Source organism: Panthera onca, chromosome A2 (assembly GCF_046562875.1).
Source record: "Panthera onca isolate mPanOnc1 chromosome A2, mPanOnc1 haplotype 2, whole genome shotgun sequence".
NCBI classification, from domain to species: domain Eukaryota; kingdom Metazoa; phylum Chordata; class Mammalia; order Carnivora; family Felidae; genus Panthera; species Panthera onca.
Window position 1 is genome coordinate 152254215 of NC_138340.1, and position 13007 is coordinate 152267221.

The following is a 13007-nucleotide window of genomic DNA, read 5'->3' on the forward strand; positions in this document are numbered from 1 at the left end:
AATTAATAGACTTGCTACTATTATTTTTATCTTTCAAAACTCTTTGTCTTCAGGGCGCCTGGGTGGCTCAGTCGGTTAAGCACCTGACTCTTGATTTAAGCGCAGGTCATGATCTCATGGTTCATGGGTTAGAGCCCCACTTTGGGCTCTGTGCTGACAGAGCAGAGCATTCTCTCTATTCCTGTCTCTCCGCCTCTCCCCTACTCGTGCTCTCTCTCTCTCAAAATAAATAAATAAATTTTTTAAAAATTAAAAAATAAGCGACCCTTCCTCCTCAAACCTACTTTACTATGGCTCCTACAGCAGCAGAAATAGAAATGGGATGCCCGTTTCCAAAAGTAGCTTTGAAAAATGAAGAAATAATGATGGTAGTAGATGAAAATGAGAGATATTCAAACATTTTTAAGAGCTCTTTCGTGTGAGAAAGTCCTCTATTCACAACAACTACTGTGTGCATGTGTCGTTAGCAGTATTGCCTTCACTTGCAACAGACCTGGCCCCAGGCAAGTCTTATTTTAATTCTTCATTTGATCCATGGCTGACAGCTTTGATCTAGCTTGAAGGAACAATACTAAGTTCCTAGCTAGCCCCTGTCCTTCTCTAAGACAAGATAAATTAATTCCCAGGACGACTCCTTTAAACTTGTTTTAACCCATCCATTGAAAGACTTCTAAAATCCAGAAAACAAATTAAGGAGAAAGAGGCTTCAGAGAAAGGAGAGAGATGAATAAGGATAGTCAATACGAAGAGAGGAGAAACAGATCAAGTATTTGTGGGCAAAGGCTGTCTGTCTAGGATAGCCTCTGATGGCATATATAGATCTATCTCCCAGAAGATCACGTAGTTATGTAAAGTGGGGGAAAAGGATCAGAGGATGAACAAATTGATACAGACTCAGATGTGACCAAGAGTTTTTTCTTATGGAAGTGACAGACATTTCTAAAGGATGAAAGAACTTTCTAAAAATGTTCCATCTATTTTGAAATATTCCAGCCATTCTGGTGTTAGTTTTAAGGAAATTAATTCTTTTTAAAAATATTTTAGATCCTTTTTTAAAATGTTTATTTCTTCTTGAGACAGAGAGGGAGAGAGGGAGAGAGGGAGGGGGGGAGGGGGGGAGAGAGAGAGAGAGAGAGAGTGAGCAGGGGAGGGGCAGAGAGAGAGGAGTCACAGAATCTGAAGCAGGCTCCAGTCTTGGAGCCATTAGCACAGAGCCCCATGTGGGGCTCAAACTCCCGAACTATGAGATCATGACCTGAGCTGAAGTTGGACATTTAACCCATTGAACCATCCAGGTGCCCCTAAGTAAATTAATTCTTAAGAAGAATCACCTGGATGGATTCCTTTTTTGCAGCTGCTTTTGAATCCTATTGTATTTTTTTTTTTTTACAGCTCAAATTGTTAGCTCATAATATTTTGGAAGGCACGCTCCTGTGTGGCAACTACATCAGTACCTCATGGAGCACTACCCAGGGGAAATGGGAAACTAAGTGTCTATAAAAAACCTTAACTGTTCCTGGTTCTATTACCCATGGTTCTCTGTTTATTCTTCTCTGCCATATCCACAGATGCCTCTGTTTGCCTGCACTATTTTTTCTCTTCCTGCTCCTTTTTCTTTTCCTCTTCTCATCTAGAACTTACATCTGCCCGTGGTCCCCAGTCATGTCCTGAGAGCCATTAGAATGACTCAGAGCTTCTCAAGGCCCTCACTGTTGACAGTAGGGGGACAGATAATTCCTTGCTGTGTGAACGGCTGTCCTGTGCATTGTAACGTGTTTAGCAGCATCCCTGGCCTTTACTCAACAGACTCCAGCAGCATCACCTCTCCTAAATGTGACACACAAAAATGTCCAAACTGCCAAATGTCCCATAGAAAGGAGCAAAATCTCCCCCTTGTTGAGAATCGCTAGAACAGTTGCGTCCACTTCTGCTCCTTCGCTTAATGACTTGGGGTTAAAATGGGATATGTGAAGACCAGGGCAGCAGCAGAGAAGGAATTATCTCATAGTCAGGTGGCCTCAAGAGGCATTTCTATCAACTAGGTAGGCAGAGTTCAATTTCTCTCTGACTTCTCCTTTATCTGTGAAGCTCAGGAATATCCTGAATCTGCCAGCACCGTGCATTTTGCTTGTCTAACTTATGAGTTACAGGTTACAAGAGATGCCATTAAGATGGAGGGGCTTTGTATTTGGGCCTCAGAGACAGTGCAGGCAGGGATTTTCAGCAGGCTATAAATATCCAGCACATTCTTGGATAACCCATAATGCCTTGTTAGGTTAATACAAGGTGTCATTTTTGAGCCTTCGTGCTTTGTTGGCAATTCACTCTGAATTTAGTAAAAGAAGAAACCAAAGCAATGACATGCCTAAATGGCTAGGAACTGCCATATGCCTCGCTAATAAGGTGACTTGGGCACTCATACTCATACAGAATGCTGTGCTTTCTGTTGAATTTTTCCTAGCGTTAGAAAACAGCTAAAATGCCAACTGCCCATTAGTGAGCTGATAGGAATTTCTGAAGTTGTTTTTTTTATTTAACTTACTTGTATTTATTCATTCTGTCACAGTTAATTCTCCAAGTTTATTTAGTGCCATCTCATCCACAAAAAAGTCCATTTCAAAGCATTTAAGACATTCTGACAGGTCTCTCTCTCTCTTACATCACCCCCCACACCCCTACACCAAGACAGACTACAGAGTCTGACATGATCAGTTTCTGCATTAGGAAACAAATATTTAGGGGCGCCCGGGCAGCTTAGTTGGTTAGGCATCCAACCCTTGGTTTCAGCTCAGGTCATGATCTCACGGTTTCATGAGTTCAAGCCCTGCGTTGGGCTCTGGGCTGGCAGCAGCACGGAGCCTGCTTGGGATTCTGTGTCTCCCTCACTCTCTGCCCCTCTCCTGCTCACACTGTCCCTGTCTCTTTGAAAATAAACTTAAAAAAAAAATCTTAAAAAATATTACCTGCCAGTTTAATCATTTCCTGCCAGTTGGTTTGGTCACTTTCTTCTTAACACTAATAGCACCTCAGGGTGCCTGGGTGGCTCAGTTGGTTAAGCATCATAGCGTGCCTTGATTTTGGCTCTGGTTGTGATCTCATGGTCATGGGATCGAGCCCTACAAAAGGCTCTGAGCTGATAGCATGGATCCTGCTTGGGATTCTCGCTCTCTGCCCTTCCCCCACTTGCACCCTTGCTCTCCCGCAAAATGAATAAACATTAAAAAAAAAAAAAGCTAACAGCACCTCTATCCCATGGTTTTTCTACACATCCTCAGAGTATTTTAGAATCCAGTCTCCTTCATCTCAGCCTCTCAGCAGCAATGACACAATTCACCGTTTCCTCTTTCTCTAAAACACATTTCACTCCTGGCTTTCACGATACCACCTCCGACCCATTAGTACATGGTGTTATGACTTCAAGCCCTCCTCTTTATCTAAACTCTCCCTGGGTGATGTCCTCCAGCCTCATCATTTAAATACCATCCATTTCCTAACAATGTGCAAATTTCTATTTCCAGGCCTGAATTTTTCGAGCTTTAAAATGTATACATCTAATTTCCTACACACCCAAACTTCTTGGATCTAATTGGCATAACAAAATCAGTGTGGCTAAAACAGAACTCTCTATTCACCACCCCTCTCACTCACTCACTCCTCCTCCTCCTGACTGCCCAAGATCCCAAGCAAACATGTACATTCATCTTCCCCCAACTCCTTCCCTTAACCAGCTCTCCTTTGTTCCACTCAGGAAATTTCCTCACCACCCTCTCCCTACTCTCTGGCCATGTTAATTCCAACAGTCTCTCTCACTTAAGCTGCCTGTTCAGTGAGCAGATCTTGGGCTTAGGCCCTAGATCTTTTTTCCACTCCTCCCTTAATACCCAAAGGCCCCTGATTTTTATAATTCTGCAAGGAGGGGTGGGGGCACATAATACTCCAGACACTGAAGTTTGGCCACTGCCTTGGCTAGCCTGTATGGTCAGTGCATAAAATCTTCTGAAGTGACATTGATAATACAACAGTTTTGACACCCAAGTTTGACTTGACTGCAAGCAAACAAAAACACAGCAAACTTTTGATATGGTCAATAAATACCACTAATTCTTCTGCACGTTTTTGTTACCAAATAATAAATGAAACAACCACCTCCTGATCTCTGCACAAACACACACAAACGTGGTATAGAGAAAACACAGTACAAAATATCTACCTGTCACAACTCTCACAGCAAAATAACTGTATCAAATAAGCCAGGGTAATAAATAGTATTGGTCTCATAAAACTAGTTAGAATAAATATCTGAAATGTCTAAATAAAAATGCAAAGATGCAAAACATCCATGAGAAAAGAGTACAAACTCTTTAAAAACACAAACAGACTCGCAAAATCTTATGCGTAATAGGTCAATTTTTAAAGAGCAGAGATCAGCCCTAGCCTCTAAAAGTACTGAACTTTTAAAAATAAAATGAAACTGAAATAGTGGCTTTAGGTAAATATGCAAGTAGCGACTGGGAGGAATGTTGTGCTCTATCTAAAAATAAAGTGGAAATTTACCCTTTCGTGGTTGATAAACAACAGTCTCAGAACTAGAGTTGTTTTTTTGTTCCTCAATGTAAACACACCCTAAGTGAATTCCTATCCCTTTTATTGCAGCCAGATGGAAGAAAGGACTCTTGAATAGTGGGATACTTTGTTTGAAACTTAAACCCACAAACAAACAAGAACACCAAGGCTATTTCTGTCATTAAGCATCAGGATAATTAGGCTGCCTGGACCCAGGGCATTATCCACTGGCAGGCGGAGAAGCTACCAAGATGTTACAAGGTATAAAGTTTTTAAACATTGTTGTTTACACAAAAAGATATTCAGGTGCAAATTTCAGGTGCAGCATAAAAGAAACCAAAAACAAATGTGAGGTGCTAAACCAGGATTCACAGATTTAGACATCTTTAAACACCTGTCCCCCACATGGAGTTATGAAAAGGTCTAGGACAGGGTATTTGGAGGGAGTCTTGGCATGCTCTGACTCCCACACACCCTCCCGCAGGGAAGGGGACTGACCTCTCAGAGCAAAGGACTTTACCGGGACTGCTCAGAGCTTTGAGTTTGCCCCCCGTAGTCTGGGGTATACTGCACAATGGGATCTGAACCGTGCCTGAGAAATCTAATTTCTAAGAGGATGGCTGGAGAGGCCTGTACAGCAGAGTAGGGGCAGGGAAGTGGGGAGGTAACAGCCCTCCCAGAGACTGTTGGGGCAAAGGATATCTGAGTGTTCTCCTGTGGACTTGATGTGGATCACGAGAGACAGGCAGGCTGGGTTTCTTAGATCCTGTCCAAAAGACCAGGATGCACCAGTCAGACTGCATTTTAGAACATCTGCTTGATGGTTGTGGGAAACAGAGAACTCACTTTCCTGGATGTGAAGAAGACACATGCAGCCCTGGTTGCTAATGGCAGCCATCTTGGACACGGAAACATCTAGTTCAGAGGTGAAATTGACAGAAAGAAGAGAACAGAGCAGAAAGACCAGCAGAAAAATGGAGCATGAAGCATGGCCAAACCGTATGTTAAATCCACCCTTGATCTGAACTTTTTTGCTGATGTGAACTAATAGACACTTTCCCCGTCAAACTAGTGTGAATTGAGTTTCTAATATTTGTCATTAAAAGCACTTCATTTTATAATCTTTTCTAAATGATCTGGGAGAAAGTTCACAATCCAAATTTGTGCTATACTAGGATTGTCCAAAACCAGGAAATTGTAAAAGAATCAGAATGTCCACTTCACTTGATTCTTAGAGTAAACTCTATCCCTAGGGAAGATGTGGCCTCTAATCCAAATGAAGCATTGATTGAAAGATGGACCTTCTTTTTTGGGGGATAAGGGGGTAAAAAAAAGAAGGGGGTTCAATTATGTGTTACCTGGTAATGAACTCTCTGGGAGCCAGAAGAAACTGACTGCAGGTCCTAATGGGAAAATGGGAAAAAAAAAAAATCCATACCTTAAAATGAGTTTTAACAAGTTGTCTCTACCACTCTATCAACTGAACGCCCAATTTAATATTATTAAACTCCGCTAGAAAGTATCTAACTCTTCCAAATGCATCCAGGTTAAACAAAGAAGATAATGCCCCAAATAACAAAAGCATATCAAGCTGGACTGAGAGAAGAAAGGCCATTTAGCTACTGAAATCTGTAAATTTTAAATGGTTTAGATGTGATAGAATGGTTTAGATGTCTAGTGATAGAATGCCAAGGATCAAGAAGACCAAAAGTAAAAAACAGCCCATTTTAATAAAAAAGAGGTCATATTTAATTTGCACCTGAACTTTTGGCTTATGAAGAAAGTCTCTAAAATTCCTCTAAGTACTTAGGAAGAATTTATTCATCTTAGACCTAATACAAGCTGTCACAGTAATTGCGTTTATACCGAGAAGTACTAGGCAAACATGGGTTTTCATAGTCGGTGAAGAGAAAATCGTTGGCCACCTCTGCATTATCACGAAGTGCAAATTAATAGGGTTTCTGAAACTAATGAGGTTTTGCTGGCAGATTCTGAGAGTCTGAATCCCTTTATAAAGTTTTATAACCAAGTTGTCACCGTGGTCATGTCCTGAAGGTTTCCTTGTTAATGAGTGTAGTGATTCTATTTACAGATGTCGGCAATCCTGGGTTCCTTTGTCCCCATACCTGCTTCCCACGGGGCTTTACCAACTTTCTCTGTGTCTAACTTAGTTTTAAAATTTCTCTTTGAGTTCATTCATTCTTTTTTTTTTAATCCTACTTTTAGTTGAATATTGGTATTATAAGCATGCTAATAAGTTAGTTTTCAACAAAGTCAATCCATCAGTCATGTAGTTTGCTACTGTGAAATCTTAAATTACCTATGAGTTAAAAAAAAAAAAGGTTTGGTATCGTTTGTGATTTGCCTTTTTATTGCAGGTTTTTTGAGTGAGGTTTCACAATAACATAAAACCATTATTTTGAAAAATGAGACATTTTGTGTTCCAGGAATATTTATTGGGGCCTGAGTCACACACTACAAAGTCCACAAATTTTAACATGTTAAAGTTATCCTTGGTAAAAACAGCCAAATGAAACCACAAGGGTAAAATTTGTTGACTTTTCTTCTCTCACCCATATCAGTATTCAAAATCTGGTATCTACATCAAAATATATTGTATTCACAATTCCATTTCTATCCTTAAAAATGGTGAAGAAAAAAAGTCATAATTTTTCACCTTACTTTATGCCTTCTGCCTGTATTTATTTCTATCAGGAGAAATAGAATCTAATGTTCAAAGCTAAGTGGCTACAATTTGAAGGGATTTTAAGTTCTATATATCTTCTTTATTTGTGATATTTACTTATGTAGAATGTGTCGTCTAGAAGGGAGTTGTTCATCTTGTGGTATCTATCATAATTACCCAGTAGCTTTAAAAATAGCAATGTCTAGACCACATCCAGAAAATAAATGTTTTAATGTGCATCTTTCATCAAAAAAAATAAAAAAAAACAATGAAAGAAGTGATTGTTTATGCTTTCGCCATTTGTAGAATAAAGACAGGGAATACTCCCCGTCAAAGTACTGCAAGAACAATCAGTGACCACTGCAGGGATGGCTTTGGGTCCCTGGCTTTGCTGGTGCAATTCAAATTCATGAGAATGCGATTTATGAGGACTCCTCCATTGTCTTCCTCTATGGTAAGCCAGATTGAGGGAAAGAATCGAGAATTCCTCTGTGTTCTGACACAAATTTCTCTGAGGTATAGAAGATTTTTCTTTCCTGTAGAAGTTATATTTTTAAAAAATGTAGCGATCTCTGACAGAAGTCTGTGCTAGATACAAAACATTAAACCACCTAACTCTCTGTTTTCCTTCATTATTCATCAGGGCCCTTTGAAATTCAACATAGCTCAAAAAATACAGATACGCAGTGTGGCAAGAAGACAAGAAGTTCCAAGCTATAGTTATGGATCACACTAGAGCAACCTTCTTTCCCATTTCAACCACGGGAGGAGGGAAAATAGCAGTGGGGGCTGGGGAGAGAGACGATCTGGTCGATGCTTAAAAGACAAGGACACCACGTTTCCATTTCCTTCTCAAATGCATCATTTCAGAAGCAAATATATACGGTTGGTAATTGCTTACAGAAATGGAAAACTGAGAGTAAACAATTGGCTAAAGAAACTCACCTCCTGTAGGCGATCTATGTACATACGGCAAGTCTCCAAGTCACAGTCTCCACGCACAACTAGAATACCCAGAGGGATAGCTAAGGGTGAAGGAAAGAGAAAAGTCTAAAATAACATATTTGATTTTTCTAGATTGGCAAAATGTGTTTCTTATGGTTAAAAAAGTATCTCAGAAATGTTAGTGTTTTGGACATTTCATTATCCAAAATTCTCCTTAAGCCTTCCTTGTGACCCAGTCTCTTTATTTCTGCAGTTGTCCTTCCCTTCCTTGCATGATCTGTGCTGTCCCTGGCCACCTGGCCAGCCTTCCTTTTGTCTTGGTGGCCCAGGTATGGAGGGTAATGTCATGGAAACAGTGGATTGGCAGGACCAGGAGGGGGCTCACAGCCAGCTAATCATCAATGCCTGCATTTTCAATAGTCAATGTACCACCAGAGAGTAATTTAAAAATCATGATTCTGGACACTTACTCCCTTTCCCTCCTGAATGCACCGGGCTTAGTCTTTCTGTCAGTTTGCAATGGTTCCCTAGTCAAGAGACTCCCTCCCGGAGGTGCTGCCACCTGCTGGCCACCACCAGAACTAAATAGGCATAAAATGTTTAAAAAACAAAAACAAAAAAGCTCCTAGGTTTACAGCTTAAAAATCCAACTGATCTTAAAGACGGCCAGTGTAAACATGATAGCAACAGGGCTTCAGGAAACAGGAAAAGCTCTTATGTGCCTTAAACAGCCTATATATTTAGGAGGTGGTAAATGTTATACAAGGACTTTGATGGCTAGAACCTCCCCCCTCAGATATAACCATAAGATTCCTGCAGTACTGAAAAACAGCCTCCTTCCCCAAACTTAAAAAAATGTATTGCCTATTTCTAATTTTAAAAGTATGGTGACACTATTAAATTTATAACATAACAAACACCCTTCAAAATTTTGAATTAACCAACTAGAGACTGGCAAGCACATGATATGCCAGTGGTGTTCACTGAAGATTTTCTAACATCTTTCACTCACTGACTTTTTAAAGCCTCATCATCAATACAGGTCTGAAAGCGCAAAACAGGAGGGCATTAAAAATTAACAATAGAGAAATAAAATACATTTAAAATGTATGGAAAAATCTTGAGGAACTCACAAAGTAGTAGAGAAGACATGCAGATACACAAAAAATAATAACTGTAATAGGGTATATAAAAGTATGAGCTTAGTCATTTGAAAACTACAGGACAGAGAGACTAATTCTTGCCTAAGGGTAGTTTTAGGCTCTCCATAAGATATGAAGCCCCACTGGCTCTTTTAGTTAGAGAAGCGAGGGTAGTCTAGAGATAAAGAAATCACTTGTTTCTCAGTATTACCTCCTAGACTGGCAACCTGGAGGAACGGGGTGTGGTACGGACCTCTCTAGTGGAAACCACGTCCTGCATACGTAAGTCTTGAAAGCGTCCATCATCTTGTAGAATTATGTAGGCATATGACTCAGTATGAACTCTCTCATCAGGAATGCTCATTTGCCTTCACAACCATAATGTCTGGTAGAGCCACGGTAGACATTCAGAAAAAGTTTATGAAAAGAGGGAGAAGGGCTTAGAGCATGTTCGAGCGTGAAAGAGAAAGTATGTCTTTCAGGGCTGAGTCAGCTTTCCAGGGGAGGCAAAGAAACAAAGGTTTGCAGTAGGAGAGGGAGCATGTACTGGACCCGGGGCTTGCCTTTACCTGTTCTTTCAGAAGCTAAGCAACACAGTCAGTAGGCAAAAGCATGAGGAGCCCTGTAAAGTGTCCCATGTTTGGAGGAAATAATAATCTGGAGAAATACCTTGTCTCTTTTCTTTGAATATAAACAGAAACATTAGAAAAGCCATTAGCATGGTAATCATGCATCTTTAAATGAAATGGAAGGGAAATTCAGTGAGGAGATTCCTAAAAGTACTGATTAAAGTAATCATCCTCAGCTAGCCTACATAGGTTACCTACCGAAGTAAGGAGAGAATAAAGATTTCTATCGCTTGAGGAATGAGGAGGAAAATCTAGAATTTTTGCCTAGAAGTCAGTCAAATGTTGTGGAAATAAAATACAGCCGTAACTAACATGATATAGCCCATGTTAGAATCTTGTTCAGTGATGTTTACTCTCTGTTTTTAATTTTTTTAATGTTGATCCATTTTTGAGAGGACAGAGACAGAGTGAGAGTAGGGGAGGTGCAGAGAGAGAGGCAGACACAGAACTCAAAGCGGGCTCCAGGCTCCGAGCTGTCAGCACAGAGCCCAACACAGGGCTTGAACTCACCGACTCACAGACTGTGAGATCATGACCTGAGCCAAAGTCGGCTGCCCAATTGACTGGGCCACCCAGGCTCGATGTTTTCTCTTAATTTCAAACGTGCCAACGTAGAGAAATAAAATTTGTCAATATCATCTATTTACTTGAATTAAGAGACACGTTTTATAGAAATGCAGGAATCCTGTGAACGTCTCTGATTTCCTTCTATTATCAATGCTTGGAGTTAAACCGGTCACAAATTCAATGTACTTCGAGCAGATATTTCAAACTACAATTAGACAGTAGATATTCCAGACCTAGAATGAAGAAGGCAGAGCTGGGAAAAAGTTCTCAAAGATCTGTCATTTGTTTCTACTATAAGTATAAAATCAGCTACTTTGCATTATTCCTCTAGAAGTCAAGTAAGAGAAAGAGTGCTTTTGATTGATGTTAGCTATTAATTGGGCTTAAAAAAAAGGGCATTCTCTGCCACAATTTCATACCATGATTACTGACAATTTGCTGTCAAATATATCCTATGAAAGGAGCAGTGTGCAGTAGAAAGGGTGTATAGTCATTCCCTCTTGAATTCAAATCTCAGCACTGCTTTAATCTTACGGAATTACTCACATTAGCTCTTTGGTCCTGCAAGTTACTCAATTCCTCCGATCCTTAAAGTGAAGACTATGGTATTTAGGATGGGTTTCTTCTAGGATTTTATGAAGATTAAATGCAACGCTGTATTTCCGTAATGGGAAAAATAACTGTAGTATAAAAATATTGTAATCTGACAGTTCCATCTGGGGCTGGACATGATGGCGAAAGAAATTTAGAGAAAATTATCACCTTCATTTTACAATACTGACAACTAACTACCACTTCAGGGAAGTTTCCTTCATATTAATTGAGAGCAAAGAAGGTGGTTGTCACTTGAGCATTAGAGTCATTATCCCCAATCCTGATGATTCATCTTATTTTGGCCTTAAAGATTTTATTCGACTCCAATAAGCAACAACCAATACTCAGCCTACATAATGGAACTTGTATTGCAGGGATCAAATGGAATTTATAGGTTTTAAGCAATAAAAACCAAGCTGGTTTTTCAATTCTGACGACAGATTTAATACTTCCTTTTCTCTTGTCCGAAATGCTACTAAATTACAGTAAATGGGTTTTTTAAAGACATAAACCAAGAAAAAAAAGAGGAGAAACAGTGAGAAGATAGTAACAGATAAAGCAGATGGAAAATTGGTAAATGACCCACAGCCCCTATAGAGTCCAGTCCTAAACCATGGATGGGAATGATGAGAACCAACATGATTTTTACAGTAAAACCCTCAGAAATCTTGCAAACTGTCAGCATCACATGCCTCAAGAACTGAGGGTGGAGGGGGCAGCTAAAATAGATCACTAGATTCCACCAGCCACTCTTAGCAGGTACAATTACTTTATAGACAATGGGGACTTACTGACTATCTGCAGAATACAGATCCCCAGACTTCTTCCCTCACTAGGCTCTCCAAAGCTAGTAGCCAGAACCCTGCCTTTTTGGAAAGAGATCTGAAGCCTCCTCTTGGGGAATCCTCAAAGAGTTAAAATAAAATATTCCATCTATGAAATATAAACAGATTGTATTAAAAGAAGATAAAGAATAGGAGGGGGGCGCCTGAGAGGCTCAGTCGGTTAAGCGTCCGACTTCGGCTCAGGTCATGATCTCGTGGTTCGTGGGTTCGAGCCCTGCATCGGGCTCTGTGCTGACAGCTCGGAGCCTCGAACTGCTTCAGATTCTGTGTCTTCCTCTCTCCCTGTGTCTCTCCCCCACTCATGCTTTGTCTCTCCCTCAAAAATAAATAAACATTTTTAAAAAACTATTTAAAAATAAGTAATAGGAGGAAGAAAAAGGAGAAGGAACACCATTCAGAAAAAAAAAAATTCTTGAAAATAAAAAATTGATAGAATAAATACAGTTTAATAGAAATAATAGAAGACAAAGTTGAGGAAATTGCCATAAAAGTAGAGCAAAAATACAAGGAGGCATAAAATACAAGAGAAATGCTAAGAAAAATAAGACTCAGCCAAGTGGCTGAACATTCAAATAATAGCAATTTCAAAAACCAGAGAAAAGAGAAAGGAATAATTACCAGAAATAAACCAAATAAAAAATTTTTCTTAGACTGAAGAACATTAGCTTCAAACTAAAATGGCCCGACAGGTGCCCAGCAAGATGAAAATAAAACAAGAGAAAGACACTGTATTTTAAAATTTAACAATATTGGGGACAAAGAAGTATCTATGACTTTCCAGAGAGGAATAACTAGATGGTATATAAAGGATCAGGGATTAGATGGTCTTAAACTATACAGGCCACTGCATGGTCGGGCAGGCAATGAAACAATGCCTTCAGCGTTCTAGACTTTTACACATGATCCATGCTATCAAACAAGTGCAAGGATGAATGAAAGGCACATTCTCTTTCAAGGAACTATTGCAATACTTCCTCTAACAAAAGTCTGAGTTTGCAAAACGTTGAGGAATGCATGTAACGTAACACATGGGGAA

The 13007-nt window shown here is 39.8% G+C and overlaps 1 protein-coding gene across 8 annotated transcripts in view; it reads right to left on the reverse strand.

The window, feature by feature from the left end:
- Positions 1 to 13007, reverse strand: part of DGKI (diacylglycerol kinase iota) — a 447606-nt gene that overhangs the window by 102791 nt on the left and 331808 nt on the right. For 7 of the 8 annotated variants that reach the window (XM_078438897.1, XM_078438893.1, XM_078438899.1 and 4 more), the window contains 2 exons: positions 8195 to 8274; positions 5922 to 5966 (listed from right to left, as the gene is read on the reverse strand). In XM_078438897.1, coding sequence (XP_078295023.1) covers positions 5922 to 5966; positions 8195 to 8274 — 125 coding nt within the window. Of the gene's footprint in view, positions 1 to 5067; positions 5479 to 5921; positions 5967 to 8194; positions 8275 to 13007 lie in introns of those variants that run through there. The other variant, XM_078438901.1, reaches the window with a different exon arrangement.